This window comes from Phyllostomus discolor, chromosome 4 (genome assembly GCF_004126475.2).
Source record: "Phyllostomus discolor isolate MPI-MPIP mPhyDis1 chromosome 4, mPhyDis1.pri.v3, whole genome shotgun sequence".
Lineage (NCBI taxonomy): Eukaryota > Metazoa > Chordata > Mammalia > Chiroptera > Phyllostomidae > Phyllostomus > Phyllostomus discolor.
This window is the reverse complement of record NC_040906.2, coordinates 4,501,329-4,529,295: the sequence shown is the minus strand read 5'-3', so window position 1 is coordinate 4,529,295 and position 27,967 is coordinate 4,501,329. Positions and strand designations below refer to the sequence as shown.

General features: G+C 57.0%; 1 protein-coding gene and 2 long non-coding RNA genes across 6 annotated transcripts in view; 1 reads left to right on the top strand and 2 right to left on the bottom strand.

Annotated features, from left to right (window-relative positions):
* The window catches only part of LOC118499966, a 29,902-nt gene extending 29,150 nt beyond the window's left edge, over positions 1–752 (bottom strand). Inside the window, exon 1 of the long non-coding RNA XR_004902485.1 lies at positions 641–752. This is a non-coding gene — a long non-coding RNA (uncharacterized LOC118499966). The remainder of the gene's footprint in view (positions 1–640) is intronic.
* On the top strand, positions 72–27,967 carry EIF4E2 (eukaryotic translation initiation factor 4E family member 2). 4 transcript variants are annotated; one of them, XM_036022705.1, is made up of 9 exons: positions 118–214; positions 4,967–5,066; positions 5,945–6,059; positions 8,498–8,632; positions 12,535–12,639; positions 14,303–14,455; positions 14,548–14,684; positions 21,191–21,270; positions 27,455–27,963. In XM_036022705.1, exons 2-9 carry the CDS (start codon positions 4,999–5,001, stop codon positions 27,592–27,594), a joined length of 933 nt encoding a protein of 310 aa, XP_035878598.1. In that variant the 5' UTR covers positions 118–214; positions 4,967–4,998; the 3' UTR covers positions 27,595–27,963. The 4 variants fall into 4 exon arrangements, with proteins under 4 accessions (XP_028365035.1, XP_035878599.1, XP_028365037.1 ...); XM_028509234.2 differs by lacking the exon at positions 4,967–5,066 and having other exon boundaries at positions 72–214; positions 27,455–27,967; XM_036022706.1 differs by lacking the exons at positions 4,967–5,066; positions 21,191–21,270 and having other exon boundaries at positions 74–214.
* On the bottom strand, positions 9,041–23,575 carry LOC118499967. The gene is made up of 2 exons (XR_004902486.1): positions 23,522–23,575; positions 9,041–9,162 (listed from the first exon to the last, which is right to left on the bottom strand). It is a non-coding gene; the product is annotated as an uncharacterized LOC118499967 (long non-coding RNA).

Below are 27,967 nucleotides of genomic sequence, written 5' to 3'. Positions count from 1 at the left end.
GCGGCCGCAGCGGCCCGCAAGCCCGAGCGCCGCGGCGCAGCCGCCCTGGGCGGGCGTCCCGGGATATCCGCCCCCCACCAGGCCCGCGCGCCTACGTTCCGCCGAGCCCCGCGCAACCGGAAGTGGCCGGGCCCTAGGCGGAGGGACCGGGCGAAGCGGAAATCACTCCGTGAGGCAGTGGCGACGGCGAGAGGATGAACAACAAGTTCGACGCGTGAGTGGCGTGCGGCCGCCTCCAGGGGCCCCTTCCCCCAACCGTTCCCCGCGCCCGCCCCCGTCGCGGCCGGCGGCGGCGCCAACTCCGCGGCGCCGGCTCCGTCCCCGGCTCGGGCTGCGGGCCGGACCCGGCCCAGGCGGCCGGCGGGGAGGAGGGAGCTGGGGAAGCGGGGTGCAAGCGTCCCGGGGACCCCAGGGTAGCCCGGACCGAGGGCGAACCGCGGGGGCCGCGAGAGGAGTGGCTGTGCCGCCCGGAAGGAGATTTTCGGACGCCCCGCCCCGGCGGGCGCGGGGTGCGCCGGCGGCGTGGAGGGCTTTGGGTGTCTCCGCAGCCTGGCCGCTTCGGAATTTCTGACGCCGGCTTCCCCACACGCGCATTCTGGCCTGCGCTGGTCTCCTCTCCTCGCCGAGTGTGTGTTCCCACCTGCAGAGTGGGGACGGGAAAGAGCCCGGGGCGTAGAGTTGTGAAGATGCAGTGAGGTACTGCGGCCGGCGGCCGCTCCGCTGCACCGAGTTCTCCCCGTCTTCCTGAGACTCCTTCCTATTTCCTCTCTCCTCCCCCTCCTTTTCCCTCCCGACTCTCTCCGGGCGCTGCTCGCGTCTGGCCCGGCGGGGTACTTGTCGTGGCCCCGTCCCGGACTTCTCTAGGTAGCCCGAGTCCTAGTTCCAGCAACAGTTTGGAGATGCGGAGTAATCTTGCGTATCCCCCCCGCGCCCAGCGATTGTTATCTCGAGGTAGAGTCAGCCTTAGCTGTCTTCTGGGGGTCTGGTAAATCTGTCCGACACCAGAAAAGTTGCCCAGTCTCTGAGCCAACGTTACCCGAGCCACCTCAGTGCTCCGCTGTCCTGTAAGGGCGTTATAAGGGTCCCATGACGTGCAGCCTGGCTTAATGCGTAAATCGTTGGAGGGATGTGTGAATGTAAAGTGGAATGACTTAGTTCAGGTTGCGACCCACTGCTGCTGATGGGGCGGTAGGTGTTTCCCAGCGCGGTGAGTGCTGGCGTGCACATTCGGAGGTCCTGGATCCCACTGCTCCCGCAGCCTCCCAGCAGTCTCCGGCAGCGCCCTGCACCGATCATTCCCCATCGCAAACCCCGCAGCACCCAGCGCCACACCGAGGTCCTGCCTCAGTGGAGCTGCCTGCCAAGGCCTGCACCCCTTCCTCTACTAAACTGAACAAATCCAAATTCTATCTTAGGACACTTTGTGGGCCATCTGGCCCAGTCCTACCTGAATCATTTGGAGGTCTGCAGTTAGCTAATTTAGGAATGGCAGTAATGGCTTCCAAGGGCAGCTTTCTAGATACTTTTCATATAGTCTTTAAAAAAAAAGATTTTATTTATTTTTAGAGAGAGGGGAAGGGAAGGAGAAAGAGAGGGAGAGAAACATCAATCTGTTGCCTCTCACACACCCCGGACTAGGGACCTGGCCTGCAACCCAGGCATGAGCCCTGACAGGGAATCGAACCTGTGACCGTCTGGTTCGAAGGCTGGCGCTCAGTCGGCTGAGCCACACCAGCCGGGGCTCATGTATTATTTCTAGTACTAGCGATCCTGCAAAGGGACCCTCGTTACCTCCTTCCACAGGTAAGGAAAATGAGGTGCTCTGAGCCTAAGTAGTTTGCCCCCAACAGCAGGAAGGACCAGGTGGTGGGATTCAAACCCAGGTTTGTTGTTTAACCTTGCTTCAGGCACCTCTTGACAAAAATTGACCTGGGTCATTTATAATTGGTTCTAATTATTAACTGTTTCTTATACAGAGCCAGAGTTTTTTAACGTCCATCTTCCAGCAATGCAGAAAAAACCCCCAGCTTTCTTTCATTTGAAATTAGCAGTTGAAGACAGCATTCCTGCCCCTGGTTTTTCTATTGTTTTTGGTTTTCATGCAAAAAGTCTGCAGTCCCACACCGCTGTGACGTGCTTGGCTTCTGCACCCTGCACCAGTGGTTTCTTAAGGGCTCGGCTCGGTTTGCCAGGACCCTAAAAGCCCGTGCCCGGAGTTGAGTGCTGTAGTCTGATCAGGTGGGCTCCGATTGGTGAAGAACTCGAGTCTCCTCCACTGTGTGGGCTCCACTTCCGCAGGTGTAACTGCAGACTGTGATTGCATCCTTCCCCTTCGTCGGCCAGGGTGTCAGCTGCTGCTGCCATTGACCCGTCCACGTGAAAACCCTCAGGTCCTTTCCCCTGTGCTGCAACCCCAACGTGGAGAAGCTAGGTTTTCAGGTCTAGATGCCAAACTTGATTTTGTCCCTCCGTCTTCGTTAGCTTTTGACTCATTCCTAACTATCGTCTGAGCCCCTTATTTGGCTCTCATCTTATTCTGCTGTGTATGGCGTTGATTTTAGAGATCCGCTCACTAAGCATGTATTTTTTTTCTCCCACTGTCTGAGGCTAGACGTAGAAAGATGAATTAGACTAAGTTCATACCCGCAAGGAATCTGTCTAGGCAGGAAGTGTGAGGACACACGTGGGCAGAAGCTTGGTGGGCTGATTAGGAGCCACTCTGTCGGGACAGCTTCAGAGATGCTAATGGGCCACCCGAGTCTAGGGAGCCCTGCTTTTTCCTTCCAGGTTGTATTTTGGCTCAAACCGAGCTTCACTCTGGGAATAGGTGCAAGTAATTTGCCTTCAGTGTGGCTCAGAGGGTAGGGGGCTTGGTTGGCTCCACGCTCAAGAAATAACTGCACAAGGTGAAGGGCATTAGGGCTTCCAGTTACTGTCTTAGAAGGGAGTCGGAAAGTGTGGTGGAGTTGTGTTGTTTCTTTGCGACGTAATTGTTTTTGTTATTTTTTTCTTTTCTAGTAGTGACTAGCAGCAAAACCACTAAAAAGAAAGGACGTCCCTGCTCTGTGTGGAATAGCACGAGGAGGGAGGCTGGGTGACTGCCCCTCTTCAACCAAGACCCTGGGGAAGGGCACCCAGAGGACAGAGTAGGGGGTGGGGGGCGGGGGCTGAGGAGAGAGGGAGATAAATGGCTTGTGTCCCTGGCATATGCCCTAAGGAGGAGAGATGTCTCGGGGTGAGCAGTAGAAAAACCCACGAGATGTTCTCAATCGGGAGACGAGAAAACTGGCCGTGCCAGCATAGCCGCAACAAGCACAAACATTTATTTGGGGTGGTCCAGGAGTGGGGAGCTTGGCTCCGCCTAGGGAGAGATTAGGGAATGTTTCCAAGAGAAAGTGGCCCTCAGTCGCAGCTCTGAAGGACACTTGAAGAAGGGAGAGAGGGCTGTCTGAGAAGAGACCCCACAACGCGGCGGGGAGGTCGGGGAGCTGCGCACAGGTTGCGCACTGCGGTCAGTGGAGCGTGCGGGACCAGGCAGGAGATGGTGTTGGCAGGCGCAAGGAGAGCTGGGCCTCCGTACCGTGCAGCACCCAAGTGCACGTCCTCCGTCAGGCCCTTGGGGACAGGCATTCGTAGTGTCCGATACTGACAGTAGGTCCTCAGCAAATGTCCTGGCACTTGGGTGCTAGACAGGCTCCTTTTGGAAAGGGAACCAAACCAACCCACGTGGCACAGGGGGAAGGGGCACAGGCACAGATTAGGTCTCCCAGCAGCCCAGGGAGGCCCCGCCAAGCCAGTGAAACAGCAGCATCACAGACACAGCCGGCCTCGTCCCGGCTCTCCTCGCTGTCTGTTCCATCCCCTTCCCCAGCTGGCTCCCTCGGCTCCCGCCCATTGTCTGTGTTCCTTTGTGGCTTTTCTGGTGTGGCACCCACGTGCCTGCTCCAGCTCTGGCTCTGTGTGGTGGTGCATCTTTTGGATGGAGAACTGAAAGGAGTCTGCTCGTAACTTTGAATGAGGCCCTGAAGTGTAGGTGTTGGCCAGGGCAGACCGTCCTTTGGTCAGATGCCTGTCACAGTCATGTCTTGTCTGGGGGTGGGGGTGGGGACATGAACAGCACAGTGTGTGAGCACCTGTGTGTATATCCTGTGGCTGGGCCTGTGAAGTGGGCGGGGCAGGGACCCCGACACAGGGCTGGCCCGAGAATTCTGGCACTGACTGAGTGCTTGTCTACACTAGGCAGCGAGGGTTCGCGGGCCAGAAGAGTAAAGGAACGTGCCTAACGGCAGGGTTCTGTTTCTGTGTAGAGCGACATCTGAACTGTAATCTGAGCATTTCTAGTGCTTTCCTTGAGAATTACCTAATTCCATCTGACTAGGTAGTTCTTAGGGCCAGGAAGGTGGTTTCAAAGAATATCCTTGATAAGTTAATGGTCCAGCTCTAAACAGTATTCTTACCAAATCACCTTCCATTTGTCTTTCTGTCTGAGTCTAGTGAACTGTAGGTGTACCTGAAAGCTGTAGAGTGGTTTCACTGCTCCGAAAAAGGAGCACCCGGAGTGCATTTGACTGTAGTTACAAGGCAAGAAGACACTCACTTCTTCTTTCAGGCATTTCCCCCACTTACCATTGACGCAGCATCTTCCTGTCCTAGGTGTCGGAGATACAGAGATTCAAAGGCACTGCTCTAGGGGATCCCTCCGTCCAGGAAAAACAGGTGTGGGAGGCCGTGGGAGGAGTGGCGCCGGAGGCTGAGGGGCAGTGTTCGCAGCACAGACGTGGGAAAATAGATTGCTGTTGGGGGTGGGGCGTTCCAGTAGGCAGGAGTCAGGTTCCAGAGCATCTTACCTTTCGTTGTACTTTATCCTACAGGGTGGGTATCAAAAGGAAAGGAACAGTTGAGAGTTTGGGGGCTTTTTAGCCTTTTTTTTTTAATCCTCACCCGAGGATATGTTTATTGATTTTAGAGAGAGAGGAAGGGAGAGACAGAGACACTGACATGAGAGAGAAACATCGATTGGTTGCCTCCGGTGCACACCCCAACCGGGGATCGAATCCGCAACTTAGGTATGTGCCCTGATCGGGAACCTCACCCGCAGCCTTCTGGTGTACAGGACGGCCCTCCCAGCAACCGAGCAACCCGGTCAGAGCGACAGTGCAGTGTTGAGCACGGGTGTTAAGGGGTCAGTCTGCGTTTGGAAAGCCCGTGCTGGTGGCTGTGTGGAGGACGGACAGAGGGCAGAGGTGATCTGTGCTGGGGACTTACTATGATAATGAAGGTGGTGGGAAGCAGGCCGGAACTGAGGCAGGACCAGTGGGGCCAAGTAGGAGAGGAGGGTAGAGGATGTGGCAGGAAGGATAGTAAGTTTTTACACTTCATTTGAAATGCCAAAGCAGTTACTTAATCCGGAGACTCTTCTGATTATCGACTCCTTATTTTTGAACTAAAAAACAATCTCTAAACTGTTTACCTCTTTTAAAAAAGTTTTTACTTGTTTATTTTTAGAGAGATGGGAAGGGAGGAAGAGAGGGAGAGAAACGTAGATCCGTCACCTCTCTCACGCCCCCAGCTGGGGACCCGGCCCGCAACCCAGGCACGCGCTCTGGCTGGAATCGAGCCCGCGCCCATTCGGTTCGCGGGCCGGCGCTCAGTCCACAGAACCGTACCAGCCAGGGCTGAAATGTTCGCCTCTTCCTTCTTCGTGCAGCCTGCTAGGAAACTGGAAGATGATGCTCGCTGGAATCCGCACATTAGCCGATGGGCGTTTCATTTTTGTGTGACCCTCCGAATTGGCCCTTGCGTCCCTGGCCCTCCTCTGGTTTCAGGGCCATGTTTTGCGTGACTTCGGGCTGGGCACATGGTAGCGTGTATGACCCGGTAGCCCTGTGAGGTAAGCAGGAGTCAGTTCAGTCACGAGATAACGTTGTTTTGCCTCTCTGCGTAGATTGAAAGACGACGACAGTGGGGACCATGACCAGAATGAAGAAAACAGCACACAGAAAGATGGTGAGAAGGAAAAAATGGACCGAGACAAAGGTCAGAGCAGCAGCAAGAGGAAGGTGAGTTTCGTGCTGCGCAGAGGTAGTGTGGTCTTGGGACTCAGGCTCGGCTGTCTCGTGGAGCCCGTGTCTCCGGAAGAGTCCAGATTAACATGATTGCACACTGTTGTGTAGCAGCCAATTCTGTTCTCACAAAAAGATTGCGGAGCCACCAGAGTGCATTCCAGGACTCGGAGCGTGGAGGGGCTCTGCCCGCAGGGCGCATGCCCTGCTCCCTGGCTGCCATGGATGAGGATAAGTCTACCAAGACATGATCTGCTTGGGGAGAAAAGGTGGCCGATCTCTCAAAGGAGAAGGGCCAGGAGCCTTTTCCTCGATGGGCCTTTATTGGGTTCATTTGCACAGGAATACAGATAAAGCTCATCAGTCATTGTCAGGCAGCAAGGATCAAACAATAGACAACATACAAGGAACTATGAGAGCTTATTCTGAGTCAGGGTCTGTTGGCTGAGGGGCTACAAAACTTTGGGGAACAAACTCCTTTCCTGCTCGAACCCTTATCAGAAAACTGAGAGCATTCTTAGCAAAGCAGGTTTCACAGGATTTATGCATTCTTTCTTAGGCCTCATTGCCCCTGGGGGACCCGCCCTTTCCAGCACAGGGCTGCACCCACCTCCAACATTGTTCCAGGTTTAAGTCAGGCAGGGGAAGTAAGGCAGCCAAGAGATTAGGGGACTTCTCCCAGGCAGAATCAGGGAGGACTCAGGCTATGTCAAAGCCAAGGGGCGAGGGTCCATCACCCCTTTTCCATAGCCCCCAAGTCCTTCCCTGGGGGCCCCCATGACCGTGCCTGTCTTAGGTTGTCCCTCCCTTAAGGAATCTTACCCGCCATTGGCTAACCAATCATGCACTGGGGGCCAGGCAGGGTGAAGTAAAGGGGGCAGAGGTGGTGCCCCTGCCAGGGAGATAAGCTTTGTCTCCTAGTGGCTTATGGTCCGAAAGTGGCTCACTCAGCCTTAGCCATGGGGGTTCCAGCTCTTGAAACCAGGCGGGGCGGCTCCCGACATCGGAGCTCCCCCCTGAGCACAGGCCCTTGAGGTGCTGCCTCACTTTCCAGCGCTCTCCGGGCCTGAGGTCGGGGGGGATAACCATGGGGTTAGCATGGCTGTTATTTGCCTCATAAGCTGCTGCTGAGCATTTTGGATCCTGCACACCCCTTGAAATTAGTGAGTTGGAAAAGGGACAATTTGGAGAATTGGATAGGCGGGTCAGCTTCTTGAAGAATCAAAGCAGCCCTGACCTATGTGTCTTGGTTGGAGCGTCATCGCCTAACCAGGGGTGTCCACCCTTTTGGCATCTCTGGGCCACACTGGAAGAAGAGTTGTCTTGGGCCACACATTAAGTACATTGTGACACATAATCACAAAGAAAATCCCATAATGTTTTAAGTATATTTTCGATTTTGTGTTGGGCTGCATTCACAGCCATCCTGGGCAGCCCGTGGGCTGCAGGTTTGATACTCCTGCACCCCAAAAGATTGCAGGTTCATTTCTGGATCAGGGCCCATGCCTCGGTTACAAGTTTGGTCCCCAGCTGAGGTGCAAACCAACCATTTGGTTTTTCTCTTCCTCCCTTTCCTTCTTCCTAAAAAAACAAAATCAAATGAGCATGTCCTTGGGTGGGTTTTTTGTTGTTGTTGTTGTTTTTTAATCAAAGCAATCGTTATTGCTTTATTCAGTAATATTGAGCCCTGGCTGGTGTGGCTCAGTGGATTGAGTGCTGGCCTGCAAACCAAACGGTCACCAGTTCTATTCCCAGTCAGGGCACATGCCTCAGTGGCAGGCCAGGTGCCCAGTGGGGAGTGCGTGACAGGCAATGACACGGTGATGGTTCTCTCCCCCTCTTCCTCCCTCCCTTCCTCCTCTCTAAAAATAAATAAAGTCTTTAAAGGAACCCCAATATGGAGTGTCCTATAGGTACAAGCATTTTAGGTGCTAAGGGGACACACAGGTGAGTGAAACTGTGGATCAGGGCGATAACGTTTAGTGGTGGTGATGACAACAGAGGCTGACGTTTGCTGAGTGCCGCCTCTGTGCCGGCCACTGTGCTCAGCGCTTCGTGTCTGTTCATGTGTTTGGTCCTCTCGGCACCTCTACGAGACGATTATTGTTCTTTACCCCACTTTTCAGACGAGTAGCCAGTGAGTAAGAGAGGGTCATAGAGGAGGGGATGCTGGACCTGGGACTCTGCTGGGATCAGGTACACGCACAAACACTTAGGGAGGAGAAAGTTACAGAAGCCATCAGAACAGAGATAAAATGGTACAGGAACTTAGAATCAGTTAACGGCTACAGCAGTTTACTGTGTGAGCAGGCTCTTGGGCCCATGGCAGGTAGTAGATTGGCGGGGGGTGGTACAGGGCAATGCCGGCATACGCCCTCTCCGGCCCAGAGCACGTGGAGAGCGGCCCGTTCTAACGCACCTCCTCTAATTCGCAGGCTGTTGTCCCCGGACCAGCAGAGCACCCGCTGCAGTACAACTACACGTTCTGGTACTCCAGGAGGACGCCTGGCCGGCCCACCAGCTCGCAGAGCTACGAGCAGAACATCAAACAGATCGGCACCTTTGCCTCTGTGAGTGCTCAGTGGGCCTGTGGCGCGTTCATGCCTGCACCGCTGTGTTTCCTTACCCTCCCGACAACCTCTCCAGGGTTCTGGTTTCCTGCTCTCTCGGGTCAGATGTGGTCATTCTTGGGTTTCCCATTCTACACCCATAGGTAGCCATGTGGGTGTGTAATATGTGAATTGTGGGATTGACCTGAAAGGGACCACACGAAAATGCAGGTTGGTTTAGGTAGATCTCTGTTGAGTCCTAACTGTGTGCAGTGTCTGGGGTAGGGGAGGTACAAAATTTTGTAGTGTGTGATATACTCACAAGTCTTGATGGTTAAGTCAACAGTAAACATCAAAAGATTCTTCTGTATTTTTTAAAATGTATTTTTCTAAGATTTCATTTATTTGTAGAGGGGAGGGAAGAGAGAAAGAGAGGGAGAGAAACATCAATGTGTGAGAGAAACATCGATCGGTTGCCTGTCACAGGCCCCCAACTAGGGACGTGGCGGGCAACGCAGGCATGTGCCCTGACTGGGAATCGAACTGGTAACCTTTAAGTTTGCAGGACAATGCCCAGCCTACTGAGCCACACCAGTCAGGGCGGTTCTTTTGAGTTTCATACAAGCTCCTGCCAGCGTTTTGGGTCTGTTAGTGGTATGTGTGTGGAGTAGCACCTTCCCTTCTGTCTTTAGAGAGAAAAGGACATCTCGTGGTCATCGTTCCCGTGGGTCCTGCCGTGCAGGGACCCCAGCGCTGTCCCGTCTCCCGCACAGGCAGGTGCCGGATCTGTGTTCCCCGGGAGGCTGTCTGCGGCTTACGTGTACTTCCCGTGTGCCGCACCTTCCATCTCCGGGCAGAGTCCAGTGGGGGGTTCGTTCCTTTCTTGAAATTATTGGGGTATCTGCCCTGTTTAAAATGCAGACATAGAAGAGGAACCTGGTAGACACTAAGTGTTCAAGTGAAATGGTGAAGAGGAAGGACACAGTAATAGCCACTCTGTAACTTCCTTTAAGCGTTGGGATAACCCTGCGAGGTAAGGGATGCTACCCAGATCTTATAGATGAGAGCGTGAGACTTGGACTAAGTGTCTGCTCCCGGTCTCAAGCAGCCGTAATTTCCTTGGATAGGTGGAGGGACCGGTGTGGGAACCCGGGTGGGGCAGCCGTGAGGGCCAGGTTGCAGAACCCTTGCCCTCCTCCAGTGCACCAGGGCACTTGATGAGAGGTGCCAGTTCCTCAGAGGTTTGCTTGCCAGACAAGCTCTGTTCACTTACCCATTTACTGTTGGGCGGAACTGGTCATTAGTTTATGTTATTACTGAGAGGAGAGATGCGTGCTCCCTGGTCACTGGTAAATGCAGGCCCTTCTGAAAAATTAAAGACAGCTTGCACACTGGAGCACACTTGGTCCAAGAAGTGTTTGGTGAGTGAATTCAGGGCACAGGCGGGGTTCTAAAATGAACCAGGATCTTGCGCTTAGGGAAGCAGGACCTGGCCGGGAATGCCCGACCCGACCCGGGAGACAGCAGTGCTGGCGGGGACAGCTGCGGGGCCGCTCCCGCGCACTGTTTTTCTGAGTGGCCCGGGCAGTCACACCTGCGGTGATGTTCCAGGGCCAGCTCCGTTCCTGGCGCTGCCGAACCCGGTGTGCGGGAGTGCCGGCTGTCACCGTGCAGGGGTAGCCTCGGGCTGCGCACAGCTGGCGGAGCACGCCGGGGTCGGAGAAGACGCTGCACTAGAGAGGGCTGCACTGGAGAGGGCCCCTCACTCGGGGTCCTCCTGGTGCCCTCTGTGGGGGCCACGGATGCCTCTCGCCGTTTTCTTCCTCTCTCACGGAGAGCGTAGCTGACCCGCCTGGGGAAGGGAGGGTGTCTGTTTCCTTTGGCACGTGTGTTGAGTTGACGAGACCTTATCGTTAGCGCCGGCTTGGGTTAATTCTTCTCTCGTACCCACTGGGCGGGGGACGGTGTTCAAATCCACTGCCGTACGTGAGTCAAGGCAGTAAGAGGTGCCTCCCAGTGTTGAATCCCTCACAGGGCAGTAATTACATCGTGAAACCCTTTAGTGAATCCAGACCGGTAGTTCCCATTTGTCCTTAACCCTAGTACTTAGGGCGTGGAGAAGTTCTGGAAACCAGGTGACTCAGAAGGCAGCGGTTTTACATGGGAAGAGCACTGGGCTCGGGGGTCCCGGTGCCCGACTCCATGGCGGGGGGGGGGGGGGGGGGGGGGGGGGGCTTTGGGCACTGTGTTCTCCCCTCTGCCTGCAGGGGGGTCGCTCTGCGGGCTTCTCCGCACCCCCTTCGCCGAGTCTGAACACTGTTTTTCTTTTTTCAATTAAGAGTTTCAGAAACCAAAAGTGCCTGAAGAGAACGGGGAAAATCTTTCAAAGCGATTTCGTGTTTTTGAGATGCGTGCCCCACCCGCCACGGCTCTGATGTAATGAGATCGTGACCGTGAGAGTGTGCGGTCCGGCCTGGGCGCGGAGCAGGGCGGAGCTGGCCGGGGCTCAGCGCCTGTTGAGGAGCTGGGGTGGCCTGTGCGCCTTCCCCCCACAGCCCTCCCCAGTCCCTCACCACAGGGAGCCGCAGGGCCTGGGCATGCTGCCCTCCTTCCCGCTCTGTCCAGGCGGAGAAAGGGGCTCGCTCGTTGTGCATGCGTGTCCGCTCGCCGTCCCCGATCGCCTTTGACAGGCGCTCACAGCGGTCACTGAGACGGGCGCTGCCGCCGGCGTTCGCTCCTGGCACGGGAGGCGCTGCCCGGGGTCTCGTCCCGCAGAGGAGCTGCAGGGACCTCGGTTCCACACAGCGGACGGTCCCCGTCCCCTCGGTTGCCGTCCAGGTCTAGAGACACGGCCTGGACCTTCTCCTCTCCAGACCAGTCCACATTTTTTTTCTTCCCTCCTAAAACGTGCCCCTTCCCTGGCCAGCACTCAGTAGGTGCATCACAGAGGGATCACAGAGGAACCGGGAAGCAGCCTCTCCTCTCGGCACCCTGCTGGGGAACGGGGGTGGCTGCACCCGACAGAGAGGTGTGTCTGCTTTCCCGTGGGGCCGTGGGGGAGGGGCAGGGAGCCCCACCAATGTTCCAGCGTGACAGGGGCCTCCTCAGGATAGGCTGGTGACTGCTGGCGCGGGTGCGGGGCGAGGACCAGCTGGAACAGGTGAAGGATCAGTCGTTGGAGCAGCCAGGACAGCACAGGAACACTGACTGTTGTTCAGTCGGTCACTCACGTTGTAGCAACCGTGTCGGTACCCAGTGGGTGCTGGGACCACCGGGGGGGCACTTTGTGAGGGGTGTGACTGACCGCTGTGCTGTGCACCCGAAACTGAAACGAGACAGCGCCAGATGCCAGCTGGGGTGGGAGTGAGTGAGGAGGGACTCCAGCCCTGAGCGTGAGAGGCTGAGCCCTGCTTGCTTCCGGACTGTCCTGGCCTTGGCAGGGGGACCGTGGTCGGTGCTGTCACCCGGCGCAGTAACTGAACAGGGCTGAAGTGTGTCTCACTGTCGCTGATGCTGGGTTTGAGAGGACAGTCTGTGATCCAGAGGACGGAAGGGTTTCCGTTGCGTGGAACAAGGTGCCCACAGCAGGTCATGGGCGTCCCGAGGCCTCTGCGGGAGGGGGGGCATGGCAGTGGATCGACTCTGCCAGCGGAGGCCCTGGCTGAGGCTGGCATTTCTCGCCCAGCGGGGGTGTTCTCGGTCAACAACGTTACGTTTCTCTTTTATCCAGCTTACCATGTGCTTTTATCCAACGTGCCCGGCCGGCCTCCCCCACAAGCCTCGAAATGAAAATGTACCCTTCGGAAGTATAGCCTGAACCAGCGTGTCCTCCCTGTTTACGCCTTTTTCTTCCGTAAGGCTTGCTTTCATGCGTTCAGAGAACAGAAAGTCACGTCTTCTGTGTCCCGGCCTTCTCTTCACAGGTGGAGCAGTTCTGGAGGTTCTACAGCCACATGGTGCGCCCCGGGGACCTGACCGGCCACAGCGACTTCCATCTCTTCAAAGAGGGAATCAAGCCCATGTGGGAGGTGAGGACTGGGGGCCTCACGCTGCTGTTATGAGCGAGTCGATTTTTTGTTTTGTTTTTAGCCTAGCTGAGGTTTAAAGTATTGTGTTGTATTGTATTGTATTGTATTTATTTTTGAAGAATGTAGTCATAGTTGTTGGGTTTTTTATTTTTTTTAAAGATTTATTTATTTATTTTTATTGAGGGAAGGGAGGGAGAAAGAGGGAGAGAAAGAGAAACATCAATGTGCAGTTGCTAGGGGTCATGGCCTGCAACCCAGGCATGTGCCCTGACTGGGAATTGAACCTGCGACACTGGTTCGCAGCCCGCACTCAATCCACTGAGCTACGCCAGCCAGGGCTAGGTTTAAAGTATTTTAAAGTCTTCTCTCAAAACCGCATCACTGTTAGGCACCTCCGAGGACTGGGACCCCAGGAAAAGACACAGTGCCATCGCTTGTTGGGGGGGGCGGTGCTGGGTGGTCTGGAAGGTCGTTGCGTCACCGGAAGGGTGTTGTGATGACACTCCAGGCTGGTTTTTCTAAGTTACCCTTGTTCCCATAGAACTGGCAGTGTGTGAATTGTATTGCCATGGCATATTTACGATTGAAGTAGGTAAAATAAGCTTGTAGGCAGTAACGGGAGACCCAGAGCTGAGCTTTGTGATCTTTGCTGAAACCCATCTTGAATTTGGTGCCGTGGCGTTTTTTCTAGAAGACAAATGTGATCTCACCCCACGGGCCACCTCCATCCCCCACCCTGGCCAAAATTTAAAATGTCACACAGTGCACCGTTGCTCACGTGCTCTTGCAGCTGGTTGGCCTTTCGGGCCCGTCTCCCGTCCTCTCTAAATCCTCCCGTCCCCCGTCCCGCACTTGGGCAGTGTCTGCACCCGGACGCGTTCCTCCTGGAGCCTGCAGGCCCTCCACCTGCTCTGCCCGGCCAGCTCCTGGGCCCTGGAGGCCCAGCTGCTTAAATGCTTCCTCCTAAGTGTTTCTTTCTTTCTTTTTTTTTTTTTCCCCCAAGAATATGGTATTCTTTTTTTTTTTTTTTTAATTTATTTTTAGAGAAAGGGGAAGAGAAGGAGAGAGGGAGAGAAAACATCAATGTGTGGTTTCCTCTCATGCACCCCTGAATGGGACCTGGCCCGCAACCCAGGCATGGGCCCGGATTGGGAATCGAACCAGCGACCCTATGGTTCGCAGCCCGAGCTCAGTCCACTGAGCTATATACCAGCCAGGACCCTCTTGAGTGTTCCTGACGGTCTCGCTCTTGGACTCGATGTGCAGGGCTCTGATTGCAGCAGCGCTTGTCAGACCGTACCGCTGCAGTTAATGTTCTCGTCTGCCTCCTCAGCTGGACTGGGTCTGGGGGAGACTGGCCTCCTGTCTGTGTGTGTGTGACCTGGGACACTGGCACACTCGTGGCAACATGAAGTGAGGAATGATCTGTGTTTGGAGCCTGACATCATTTCGATTCCTAGTTGCAAAAAAGAGGGTCCTTTTTAAAGTGCCCGTTGAGCCATTGTTTGAACTGACTTGTATCAGGACCCCCACCTTGCTTTTCTTTCTGTCCTCTCCCTACCACCATTTTTTTCTATAAAGTTGAATAACTGGAAAGTGACAAGACCTCTGAGGGAAGAGCTGTGAAACTGTATTTTAACTTTTTGCTTTCTGTCTTTTACAGGATGATGCAAATAAAAATGGTGGCAAGTGGATTATTCGGCTGCGGAAGGGCTTGGCGTCCCGTTGCTGGGAGAACCTCATCCTGGCCATGTTGGGGGAACAGTTCATGGTTGGGGAGGAGATCTGTGGGGCTGTGGTCTCTGTCCGGTTCCAGGTAAGCCCCCTCGGGCAGGTCTGGTTCTGCGTGCTGCCTCTCCCCCGCCCCCGGCCCGGCTTGCCGTGACGAGCGCTCTGTCCCCCCTGTAGGAGGACATTATTTCCATATGGAACAAGACTGCCAGCGACCAGGCCACCACAGCCCGGATCCGGGACACGCTTCGGCGAGTGCTTAACCTACCTCCCAACACCATTATGGAATACAAAACCCACACCGACAGCATCAAGTACGTGCTGGGGAGGGTTGGGGGGACACGTCCCTGAGGTCGGCAGAAGTCGGTTCTTAGTTGGGTCCAGAGGAGTGTGGTCGCACAGGGGACTGACTTAGGAGAAGGGACAGACCAGACCAGCCTTCCCCTCTAGTGCTTCTGGCCGCTCATAGCAGCTCTTTGCTGGTGCGGCTCCTGCACACGGCACTGCAGCAAAGAGCGCCCCCTGCAGGACCCCAGCTGCAGTGTCTGGGCTGGCTCGCCTCCCCCGGCGGGCTTGTCTTTCACGGGCTAGCTGCCGTCTTCAAGTGAAAGGCAAGGGCTCTTCCTTTTCCTGCCGTTTTTTTAAGGTGACTTCGCTGAACAGGAAGGTCCTCCCTGTCCGCTCCTGTCCCCATTTTTGCATGTCATTTTAACCTGTTAGCTTCTGTCTGTTTCTGTGTCCTGGGAAATCAGCGTCTTAGCAGGAGTGTGACTCCATTCCCTGGCGTGCGGAGCTGAAGTCCTGGGGGGAGCAGAGCAGCGTGTGTGAGAGGGCAGAACCCCAGGGAGCACGAGCGCCCTCAGGGAGATGAGCTGGGCTTCGTGCTCTGCCCAGGGCTCCGGGCTTTAGAGCCGGCGCCCACATACGGCAGCCACCAGCCAGGGCCGTGAGCGAGTCTTACCCGCAGCCAGGCCCTCTGAAGAAGGTGTGGGGGGTGGCTGTCAGACTTTCTCAGAGCTGGTGGAGAGCCGGCCGGCAAGGAGTCAGGACGTGTAGGTCCAGCTCCTCTCCTTGGGCTCCAGCGTCAGCATGTGCCTTTGGCAAGGCTCTGCCGCTCGGCCTCCGTCTCCCCACCTGTGAAATGGGGCTGACGCTGCTCCACCTGACAGGGTTGTCGGGAGGCTCACCGAGTCTTTGTCATGCAAGGTCCTCAGAAGGAGACTGCACGTACAGGGCTGAGCATTAGTATCACTGTCATTGTCATCATCATCAGACGTAATGCCGTCACGACGTTGTTCTGATTAAAGACTAGTGACGCGCCCAGTGGTGGTGGTCAGCAGACAGCCCCTCTGGGAGTCTTCCGCGTGCATTCACAGATCGTGGCGTTAGCCGAAACTGGCCGAGAGCCTGTTTTTAACTGAGCACACTGCCACAGGAGTTGGTCCGCTGGCTGTGACTCATTGCGGCCACCAGGAGCCACGAGCCAGCCACGGCCCGGGCGCTGGACCGAGTGGTCCTGTGTTAGCATCGTTTCCTCTGAGCACGTTTTTCCTGTTCGTTATTCTGAGGGTAGAAATAGTTTCTGCCCTCCAGCCAGGTTTAGTGCAGGCCGGAGGCATCCACACCTGCCTTTTCTAGGACTCGTGCGTTGCAGGTTCCCACACCAGCCCTCAGATCAGCCCCCACCAGAGCAGGCTTGTCCCCGGGGTAGGAAAGGGACGGAGGTGTTTTTCAGCTCTCCCTCCTTCATGGGCTCCCTCTCCCATGCCCTGAGGCAGTTCTTCCTGACTTCTGTGGGAGTGTTGTTCGAGTCCTTACAGAGGCTGGGAGAGCCCATGGGCTTCCGCCTTAGTCCGCTGCGCTGCTTCATCCGGAGGGTCTGCCTAGCACGCCAGCCCTGCAGCCACAGGGACCGGAAAACCCTCCTTGACACCCAGATGCTGCTCTCCTCGGTCTCCTCCCTTTCCTCCCCCAACGAGCCGACCTTTTGCACTCCCACTAGAATGCCAGGCAGGCTGGGCCCCCCGAGGCTCCTCTTTCAAAACCTCTGGAAGCCGCGGTTGAACGGGCCCTGACCCTCCCCTGTCTGGATGGCACCATCATTGAAGCTGGCATCACCGGAACCCCTTGTTCTGTTGGCGTGCTGCCGGAAGACCCTTCTGTCCCGGACAAGAGGAGCTGGAAGAGCATTTTATGTTTTAAGGACGGGCTGACACAGCAGCTACAACGACAGCTGAGATCACTTAATAAACGGTGCTAAACTAGCTTGTCTCATGCTCTTGCTCTTTGTGGCGCATCAGCGAAGTGGCCTTGCAGACTGACTGTCACCCGCGTTCAGGAACGGCGCAGACTGCTCCGTGAGGGCCGTCGGGGAACGCAGCCCTCACCTCCATAGCCCACGGTGCAGTGTCCCGTGCGTGGTGTTTGGTTCCGCCCTCCGCTGAGGTCTGACATAATGAGGTGGCGTCTAACCAACACGAGACCCCGTTTTCTGGCACTTGAATTTTAGTTTCCATGCAGGCACGCTGATGAAGGAGAACAGAGTGGCTTCTGAGCAGAGTTCAGCTGGAAGGTTGTTAAGGCTGGAAAGGGGGGTCCTTGGCTTTTGCTTCGCTGGCTTTGTTCGCCTTACTTCAGAGACAGCTCTTGCTTGCGGGCAGAGTCCTGCTTCCATCTGCGTGCGTCTGTGCGTCTGTGTGGCTTCCTTGCTTGGTGCTGACGGGGTTTCTCGCTGCCAGAGCTGCCCACGCCACCAGCTCTCTGCCGGCCCTCTCCCTTGCGCTTTCCCTGCAGAGCCTGGGCATCCTCCTCTTCGGGCCAGCTCTGCTGGCGGGGCCTCCGGGGCCCAGCCCTTCCCTTCTCCCAGGCGGTTGTGCCCGGGGAGCCGGGCTGGGTGACGTCGTCTTCCTCCGTGAGTCTGCTCCTCAGGGTCGCTGACTGCAGCCCATGCCGTCCCCTCACGCGCTTCGTGGCTTGGCTCGTGTGGCCCGCCGGCCCTAACCTGCATGCACAGATCGCAGCGATCTCACGGTACTTGCAGCTTTCTTGGGAGCTACCGACTGAACCAAAAGCAAACGTTTCTGCAGACCCTGGGTCAGGCTGCCCAACCTCGTCTGTGAAGGTGGCCGTGGGCAGGTGTGGGGGTTTCCAAAGTGGCTGTTCCATTGGCAGCGCCACCCCAGCTAGTGCCATCCTGATGGACTGTCGGTCTCCACGTGGCCTGGGATCCCACAGGACACAGTTGGGGGCAGCACCCTGGGCTCCGCCCTCGGGAGCAGTACATGTCGTGGCCTCTTTGTGGCACACGCACAGTCGGCCGGAGTCCTGGGAAGCGGGAGGTGTGGAGGTGCCTGTTCTCTGACCTCAGCGTTTGCGAGGACCGCTTAGCTCCTGTGTCCTCTGGCCTCCTCCACCGGTGTGCGGTGTGTACTGGCCTTCATTTCGGCTCTGTAACCGGTCCAGGGATCAGTGTGATGTCACCCTCCTGAGCCAGGGGTCATCAGAGAGCACCAAACTGACTTTGATACCCCTCTGGTCCTGGCCACATGTGAGCAGACGTCAGAACTGTCCTGCTCCGTGCCCTTCCTTGGGGCTCTCCCGCAGGGATGGCTTTAAGCCAAGGGACAGCAGCTGCGGGGACTTGAGAATTAAGGAAAGGAAGGAGCAAGCGGTCTGGAGAGCAGTCCTGAGTTTTCCAGAAACGGTGAGGGGACCCTCAGGAGTGGCCTAGGTTCTCATGCGGGTGGACTCCCACCTTGCTACATGTCTGTCCAGTTTCCAAGGTCCTTTTGCAGCCGCTCCGTGTCTCCAGCCTGCCCCCTCACACCGCTTGTGGCCTTCTCCCGCTGCGCTCGCGTTCCTAGGAGAGCTGAGGGCTGCTCAGCTGCGGAGGGGTCGCCTGCCTGCTGCCTGCTGCCTCCTGCCTCCTGCCCTTATGTTGCCAGCAGTGGGCCCCAGGAGAGCGAACAGGTCACAGTGAGAAACGGGAGGCTTGTTCAACCGAGCGTTCGCCCAGGCGCGCAGCTCCTGTTAACGAGGCCCGTCGCAGCCGAGGCTGTGTAGGTGTGGGTCCCTGTGGGCATGAGGCAACTCGCTGTGTCCTCGGTTTCGAGAAGCAGTCTCCTAATGCAGACTTGCGACTCAGGATCGTGGGCACACCGGGATGTCACTGGGCACAGAGCCCGCACGGCAGCGCTGTCTTCTGTGCTGCCTCTCGGGAGTAGTCCCATGATCCCTTCGTGCATCTGGCCCGGAACGGAAGCGGGGAAGACAGGGGAAGCAGGGGAGGCGGGGCCGTCTGCACGCAGCGGCCACCGTGGTGGGGAGGCTGACGGCCCCCTCTGCAGGGAGAGTTTGAGGGTAGGTGGCTTCTCTTCATTCCTTTGTTCTAGAGGAGAAACGGATCAAGTCGTGGGGAATTTGCTTAACCTTGTCCAGATTTCATTGTACGTAAACATCAGACTTTGTGGGCCAGGGCCACCCTCCCTTCTCTTGTGCCTAAATCATAGCCCAGTGGCGCTGGGTCACACTGGGGTGACTGCTGGCCCGGCTTAGGAAGTCCGTGCCCACTGATGTCCAAGTAAAGGAAGCCCGGGCCAGCAGGAGGCTGAGCTTGTCCGTGTGTGCTGAGGGCCGGCTGAGTGCGAGGCCGGGAGCCAGGCCTTGGGGCGGGGGGCGGGTGGAGGTTCAGGCCCACACAAAAATGAGCTCTCTGCCCCCACAGTTGGCTTTCCAGTAAGCGAGCTGAAACAAGAGTGGTCTTCAAAGGACTGTGTCAACTTGTCATCTGAGTTTGGTCAGAATTCCCTGCGGGCTCTATTAATCTCAGTACCTTTTTTTAAGAAGCTTCGTTCATATGACACTTTTTAACATTTAACTTTTTTTTTTACCTTTAAAAGTAAAGCAAGTTTTAGTATTATCTAAGATGCCTGGGCGCCAGCCACATGGAAGACAGCTAGGCTGTTCTCCCTCGGGTTAGCGCGTTGGTTTGCTCGCAGCCAGACCTCAGAGTGGTTGTGCCGGTGGCCGTGGGCAGCTGCCTTGTTCCCACCGAGCCTGTGTGAGGGACTTCTTTCCCCGGGCTCGGCACGCCGAGGTGTGACACGGGGACAGAACTTGTAGAGGAGCAGGGAGGGCCCGCTCTGGGCTGGAACAGAGCAGAGGGCGTCTCTGAGACCCGTGTGTCGGTAGGTCCGGACACGGAACTGCCCTGCTGGGACTAGCGTGGGCCTGTCTAGAAACAAGGGGGGATGAGACGAAGCTCAGCATAACCACGTCATGTCCCTGTGGACACTGAAGCGGCCCAAGGCAGAAGGTCAAGCTCACTGTTGAACGAGCGGGGCTTCCTGGTGGTTTTGCCCCAGCATCGGACTGGCTTCTGCCTTAACTCGAGCAAAGAGCGAGTTGGCCCTCTGACGCACACGTGGACCCACACAGCTCCTCCCTGCACGGCCCTGCCGTGGCGGGCCGTGGACAGGACGTCTCCCTGCGGACGCTGAACCGACCAACTGGCGTGCCTGCGGGGCGGGCCTGTGCTGCTCTCAGCTCGGGCCAGTGCAGTGCACATGCGCAGCCTCGGGGACCCTGGCTGAAGAAACCGTGGCTGCGTGGCTGCGGCTTGCGCACCGCCCCTCGTGCTGAGAGGTGGGCGGAGCTCGGACTCGGGAGAACACCGACCGAACCGCGTCGGTGTTGCCCAGGAGAGTGGGTTTGCCCTGCCAGGTCTTACTCGACCCCCTCCCCCCGCTAAAAATAAGAACAAAAGCTACCTGAAGGAGTCCTGGTAAGAAGGTGCTTCGGTGGCCGTAACCTAAACCTGTGGCGAGTGAACAAGGTGTGTTTGTCACCCCTGTAAACGAAAGGTGGAGTGATTCACGAAAGGGAATTTTAGATTTAGAAGCCCCCCAAGTGACCCGATATGTGTATAATTGCCAGGGAACTTAGCAGGCATTTCGTCCCTAAGGAGCAGGAAAGTGGCCAGGGTATTTTCTCGTAGTTCCTCTGACAAAATTTGAGGTGAGTTGGGCTCCAGTGCCGGAGGACTCTGGTGTCTCTCTCGGCCAGCAGTCACCAAGGGCGGGGAGCGCCGGCCTGCGAGCCCGGGCCCCCTCGGTCACACTCCTTCCCCTCCCTGACCCCAGTCTCTGCATGAGTCATCAGCGTGGAAGTTGTCACGAGCCCCGTTCCCCGGGGATCGTGAGCTGCTGTGACCTACACCGCTTAAACTTGAAGATGATGACATGGGTATACTCAAGAAACGACCCGGTGTAGATCTGGGGCCTGAGGTTGGAGGGTCAGAAGGTTGGGAATGTGAAAGCAAAGCAACATAGAGCGGTTTCCCCCTTGCACCTCCAGACACGACGCCCTGGGCCCCTGCCTGTACCCTCAAGGTGAGGCCTGGGGCGGCAGAGCCGTTCTCGCCTCCCCACCCCGCCCCCCTGCTGCCCTTCGCCCTGTGAGTGGGAGGTGTTGCCCGTGGTGGTGGAGCTTAGCTCTGCCCCCATTGGCCTCCCTGGTGGACTTGTGGGAGGGTTGGATACAAGCCCGAGGGAACAGGGATCGAGGGCCAGAGTTCACCAGCGGAGCAGCCAGGACAAGTGCCAACTGTCCCCGAGAGGCACTGGCCCGCCCCAAGTATCTGAGGGCGAGTCCAGGTGGGAGGAAACCTCACAGCTGTGCTTCCAGGCGGGCGGCGGGTGGGCTGCACTCGACCTTGAGGGTATCTGAAGTGGGGTGTGGGGTGATGTGTTCTTCTCTTTGTTGCTAAAAAGCTTTTGATCTGAATGTGCTATTGTGTTTTTTTTTGTCTCTGGTTTGCCAGGGCCTGGGAGGAGTTTCATGGCCTGGTGAACAGCAGCGGGCCCGCTGATCGGACGCTCCCCTCTGTCTCTCACACTCAGGGTAGGGCCTCGTCTGTTCTCTGTGACCCCGTGACGCACCTCTCGGCCGCAGGGCCCCTCTTCCCAAGGGGCCGTGCTCTCCCCGGGTACCCCTAGCCTTGCTTCTTCTGCCCCACGTGGAGTCGGCTCCAGCCCCTCTCTCTGGCTGATGGTCATGGGCTCAGTCCAGACCCACTGGACTGTGGTGCTCCCCGGGGTGCGTGTCTCCTGGTGAACGCCCAGGCAGGTTGCTCAGCCTCGCTGTGCCTCCCCTTCCTCATTGGGAGGGAGGGTCCGCGGACTAACATGTCTCTGGCCTCCTCCAATGCCAGCATTTCTCGGTGATAAATGTGCCACAAGTCCCTTTTCTTTGGCACAGACGTGGCCATTGCAAGCCATCTGGCAGTGTCCTGTGACTAACGTGGGGCAGGTGAGGCGCTTGTCTCCTGTGTGCTGGGGGGGTCGTCAGTTGCGAGGGGACAGGGACAGAGGGGCGGGTGCAGGGCTCTGTGGGAGACCGAGAGCTTCGGGTCGCGCTGTGACCGCACCATTGCATGTTGGCTAGCAGGGAGAGACCCCGGGACAGGGGCGCGGGGTCAGCCGGGGCGTTCACGGAAGGGGCGTTTGCATTCCAGTGCAGGGCATGCCGGGTTCAGGGTCGCCCGCTTTTAGAGAGGACCCTGGGAGCGCTCGCTCACTCTGGGTGGGAGGAGTGGATGGAGAGACAGCGTCTGAGTGCACTGACCCGGGAGCGTCCTGCTGGACAGCACCCGCCCCTGCTCCCCACCGTTCCCAAGAAATGGGATTTTCTGCGAGTGGAACGGAACGTGTCAGCTGTAGTAGCTGCCTCAGAACTCCACCTTCCCAGGGGGGAAATGAGACTTTTTTCCAGAGAAGGAGACCTGCATTCCTCGGGTGGGCTGGACCAGAGGACGGCACAGGGACAGACACAGGGGGCCAGGGGTCTGGGGACTGTGCGGATAAACAGTCCCAGAGCTGCTTCTGCACACACGGGTGTTGCCACTCACACCTCTCGTTTTACTAGTTTAGCTCCCATACGATAAGTTCCACTTTATCTGACAGTGCTAGGCTTTTAAGTTCTTTTGTTGTAAACGTTTATTGATTTAGACCCTGGCTGGAGTGGCTCAGTGGATTGAGCCTGGGCCTGCGAACCAAAGGGTCGCATTTTGATTCCCAGTCAGGACACAGGCCTGAGCTGTGGGCCAGGCCCCAGCTGGGGTACGTAAGGGGCAACCACACAGTGATGTTTCTCTGCCCCTCTCTCCTTCCCTTCCCCTCTCTAAAAGGAAAATAAACTCTTAAGAAATGTTTATTGATTTTAGAGAGAGAGGAAGGGAGAGACAAACACCTCTCTGATGTGAGAGAAACATCTGTTGGTTGCTTCCCACATGCACCCCAACGGGGGACTGAACCCACATGCCCAGGTATGTACCCTGACCAGGAATTGAACCCGCAGCCTTTTGGTGTACAGGGTGATGCTCCAACCAACTGAGCCACACTAGCATGGGCTAGATGATAATACTAGATTCTTTAAAGTTAAAACTAAAAGGCTTTTCTGTCATTTGTAGTAAACATGGAACTCTGGGATGGCTGCTAATACGCAAGAAAGGGTGGAAATTACATCAGCTGTGCAATTAGATACATTGATTTGCAGGCTGCAGAGGAGGTATTTGAAGTACATTGAGTTTAATTTCCAGAGGCCTGTGTCTATAATGGAATTGTTTTAATTATATTACCATATTTAATTATGTGTAAGATTTTTCTTGCTTTTAATATCCCTATAATTGGAATGCTTATAGTAAAGGTGATAAAGATTTTTGTCATAGTTTAATTGGCAATATTTACTTCCTAAAGTATATAAAATGATACCTTAGAAGTCAATAGTATTAATAACATCTTAGGTTTCATGAAAAACACTTTAAAATGAAACTGGAATAGTCAGAATGAGAGAAAACTTAAAATTATTCCCTCTCCCCTCAGCTACAACTAAATCCCCAGATAAAATATCGAATTGCTTTGAAAAATCCTATCTTGGCATGATTGCCATTTTGTAGTGTCTGTGTTCTCCCCTTTCCCCGTCTTTTTTTTTTAAGATTTTATTCATTTTTAGAAAGAGGGGAAGGGAGAGAGAAAGGGAGAGAGAAACATCAATGTGCGAGAGAGATATCAATTAGTTGCCTCTCACACGCCCCCAACTGAGGACCTGGCCTGCAACCCAGGTACATGCCCTGACTGGGAATTGAATCGACAACCTTTTGGTTCGCAGGCTGGTGCTCAGTTCACTGAGCCACACCAGCCAGGGCCCCGCCTCCAACCCTGTCTTTTTTATGGGCAGATGAAGGGGTCACTTATGCTTCTTGATGTGCAGACTTGGAAGTCTGAGGGAAGTATTAGAGTCCAAACAAAAACCCAGCTCACTCCATTGTCTTGTCAGACCTGAAAAGGCCTCCTTCCTATTTCCTGTGTTGGCTTGACCTCAAGGTCAAGGGGGCGCTCGCAGCCGCTGCACGTGTCCGGCTCAGATTGCCCGAGCTGCTGTTGCAGATGCCCCTGACATTCGGCCTCTCGCCCTCTCTCTGTGCTTTCCCCTTCCGAGGAGGTCGTGATCTGTGATGAAATAAAAACTGCTATTTAAATCATTCTTGTCGAACCACAAGTGGTTCCTCAGTTTACCGGATATTTTTTTGCCGCTATATATGGCTGCTAACACTGGAGGACCATTTCGTTTGGCCCCATTATACATGAGAATCGCCCTTTCCAGCATGGCACCCCTAGAAGCCCCCGTTAGCTGCCGGGAGGGGGTTCTGGTCACTTCTGCGTCTGGGCTGGTCCGTACGTTTGGGGAATGAAGTCGGTGTGGCCACGCAGTGGGGAGTCGGGCACGGAAATGGCCCCACGGCACCTAGGAGGTAGGCTTTTGGGTTAGCACGTGGGAAGGAGCACGGAGGAAGCCGGAGTGGGCCGGGGCTGCACAGCTGAGAGCTGGGGAATGCGCCCCTGGGGAGTGTGGACGCTCAGGCCCGCAGCCTGCCTGTGGCTGCACTCGCGAGCCCCCGGCAGGGCTGATGCTCGGGGAGAGCTCCTCCCCGGCGGCACCCAGCTTTCCCCAATGACCCCCCCCCCAGAGTCACTTGGGTGCCCAGCTCAGGGCACGTTTCCATGAGAACTGGAGGCCCTCTGAGGGGCTGACCACCTGCTCCTCCGCCGTCCGCCCTCGGGCGCTGGCTCTGCCCTGGCTCCTTCTTCCCTGGGTTCCCACCCGTCCGTCTCTCTGGAAGGACAGGAAGGCAGTCCCTTTGAGGCAGAGCAGGTTAGACAGAGGGCCATCCGGGGAGAGAGGGTCCCTGCAGCATCTCGGGTCCTTTGGCTCTGTGCCTCGTGCCCTGTGCCCTGGCATGTAAGCATCTGCTGGGAGGCGTGAAGACGCAGTGGAAACCTCGGTGTCTGAAAGCCCCTTTAGATCGGTGTGCCGGGCTCAGTCCCGGCGGCTCGTTTTGCATGCATTGGCAGGCGGGGATGTGAGGTTCCCCTCACCTCGTTCTAAAGCCTCTTCTGCGTCAAGAAGAGTACCAACCTTCCCGGTAGCCTGTGCACCGTCCCGGCCTGGCTGCGTGGCTGGGGGGCTAGCTTCCAGGTGTTCTCTCTGGGTTTCCGAAATGTTAGTTTGCTTTTAAAGGAGCAGAAGGGCATCTTTTTGTACAAAAACAAAAGTCACCTGTGCCTCTGCCACTTCCTGCCTCCACCCATCCTTCCCCTGTCTCCCGACCTCTCGCAGCCTGGGAGAGGGACCTGACCGCGGGTCGCTTCCCCGCTGGTCCAGGTGAACACGGTCCGCAGACTGAATTCGGGCCCAGGCTGTTCTCAGCCCACTCCTCTTTTAGAAAGGCTGGACCAAAGCCCCCAACGGCCACCAGCCTGTCACCGCAGGAGCCTGTCACCCACCCTGTGGCCCTTCCTCCTCCTCCATGACAGCCTCTGGAGGAAGAGCTGACAGCCCTGGACCCCCGGGTTACACACAGGCGGAGCCAGGGTGTTGGGGCTCCTCCCGTTCTCTGACTCCGGGGGTCAGCGACGGCGGCAGTACGAGAGTGAGTGTGCAGAGCGCCTCAGTTCGCCTGCCTCGGGGGGACTTTGTTCCCGGCCCAGCCCCCGCCCAGGACGGGAGCTCTCCCAGAAAGGATGCCCCGCTGGTGGTGAGGCCGCCTGCCGAGGCTCTTCCTCATCCCGGGACGGCGGCTGGGCTGCTCCAGGCCCTGGGCCGCCCTCCCTCCCCTCCGAGGCCGACCGTCTTCTCCCCCCCCCCCCCCCCCCCGTCCCCCACAGGCGGGCCGTCCTCGGGCTCTCCTTCCTGCACCCCCACCTGTCGTCACCTGTGTCACCTGTCTCGTTTCTCCCGCTGACTGGCGTCTGTGACCCGGTCGCCCAGTGGGAGGGGAGGTGGCACGGACAGGAAAGAGATGGAAGGGAACGAGCCGCCCCTTCCCCACGCTGCTTTGTCATTAGAGGCGTCCCCCGTCCCACGGGCCCTGTGGCAGCACACCGCCCCGAAGGGACTCCCACGGAGCACACACTCCAGTTCCGCTCGCCTCCCTCTGCCTGAGGGCCAGACACGTTCCTTGTCCTTTGCTGGCTGCTTGGTGGCGTCTCGGTGGGGTCTGGCCTTTGGAAAGGCCTTTTAAGAAAGACGCACACCCTGTTACGTTCCCTTTGCATCGGGCCTTCAGCTCCTCAGATCGTTGGAGCGCCCAGCCGCCACTGATGAATGAGCTGTGTGGGCACGCAGGTCAGTCACAGAAAATGCAGGCGGGCTTTCGGATGCCGTCGGTTTCTCCCGTGGGCAGGCAGAGGTCGCCCCCCGCCCCCGGCCACAGCTGCCCGTCAGTCCGTGTCTTACACTCACCGCAGCCTGTCCCCGTGTCGGGAGGGCTGTCCGTCACTGGCAGCCCGCCCCAGTGTGGAGGAGAGCCCCCGGTCCACCGCAGGAGGACACTGCCGCCTGGCCGGGCTGGACACACCCGTTCGTGTGGACCCGTTGCCCTCTGCCCAGTCAGGTCCACTAAAGCCAAGTTTCTAGAACGTTCCATTAAAGTTAAAGGGAAATAGTGGCTTCAGGATCAGGTCAATGACACTTTCCATTTCAGAGCTTCAGGCAAACTGAAGACGTAGGCACTGGGCCAGAGCAGTGGGTGAGGCGACCTTTAAAGCCCCTTCCAGCCCTTAGGTCCTGGGGCTCAGGTGGCAGCCTGAACGGCTGAGGTGTCGCTGGGTCCTAGTGGGGACGGGGGTGGGCGCTGGTAGGTGGCCAGGCCTGTCTGCACCCAGTGGAGGGCGACCGGCAGGACGCATCCTATGGTCCGTCCCGCGCACGCATGCACTCACGCCTCTCTGTCGAGAACTGGAGCTAGGTTTCTGAAGTGGGGGGCACCCAGAGTTCACCTCTGGAAACACCCCTTTTACGCTGCTGTAGGTGTGAAGGCCAGGGTTGTTCGGTTGATCTTCTTGAGGATGTTACACAGTCGTGTGGTTCAGTTTGTTTTTAAAGAGTTTGTGTGTGTGTGTGTGTGTGTGTGTGTGAGAGAGAGAGAGAGAGAGAGAGAGGTCTCCCTCCCACTGACAGCCTCTGCCCTGTCCCCCTCCCCCGTCGTCCGTCCCCCGTCCCGGGCAGCTGCCGTTGCTGGTTGCTCGTGGAGCCTGCAGCGCGGCTTCCCGCACTGTGAGCAGACGCGACCTGTGACCCTTCTTCCCCCGCCCCGGCTTGCGCAAAAGGTGGCGTCCCGTGTGCACACAGCGCTCTGCACCTTAACTTACCGATTTCTCTTGGAGATGTTTCCTTATTAGCAGGGAGCTTCCTCTTATTTTTGAAGCGACACAGTGTCCCATTGTGTGAATGTGCCATTGCATTAATAGTTAACTAGTCCCCTGTTGATGTGCATTCAGGTGGTTTCTAATCTTTTGCTATTGCAGATGGTCGAGTCGCAGTGTTTGAAGGGACTCGGGGGGCCAGCCACAGTGCCAGCAGTAGGACAGTGAGGGAGGGGGGTCCCGGGCTGTGTCCCGGGCAGGCGGGCCCCGGGCTGCCGAGTGCAGGCCTCCCCTGTGTGTGTGTGCGTGTGTGTGTGTGTGTGTGCGTGTGGTCTGCAGATGACCTGTGAACTGAACGCTGTTTTCTCCCTTTTTTCTTCCAGGGACAACTCCAGCTTTCGAAATACAAAAATCACCTTGTGAACGTGCACAGCTGGCAGTGACCCCTCCCGTGTGTGCGTTGCCGGAGCGGACGGGGGTCTGCGGCTGGCCCTCCCCTCTGCCCTCGGAAGGGCGTCCCTGAGCGGCCCGCTCCCTTTTGCACTCATCCCCGGAGGACGGCCCCGCCAGACGCCCTCAGCAGCGCCGACCTTGTACAGCGGGAGAATGGCAAACGTGACTCTGTAACAGACACACTTTTCTTGTGGGTTCCTGTGGGGGGAGCCCAGCCTTTCGTTTTGCCGCGTGCTGCCCGGGCGCCTCCGGGCCTCCCGCCGTGTGCTCCTCTCTGCTGTACGAAGGCGCTGCGGCCGCGGGCGCCCGCCGGAGCTGTGGACTGGGGGCTGTCAGTGTGAGGGACGCCCGTGCGCCCAGGAAGCACTGTGTGTTGCCGAGTCCCGGGGTAGCTGTACATGCTCTCTTCTAGCTTTGCCATTAAATTATTGGGACGTTTTGTT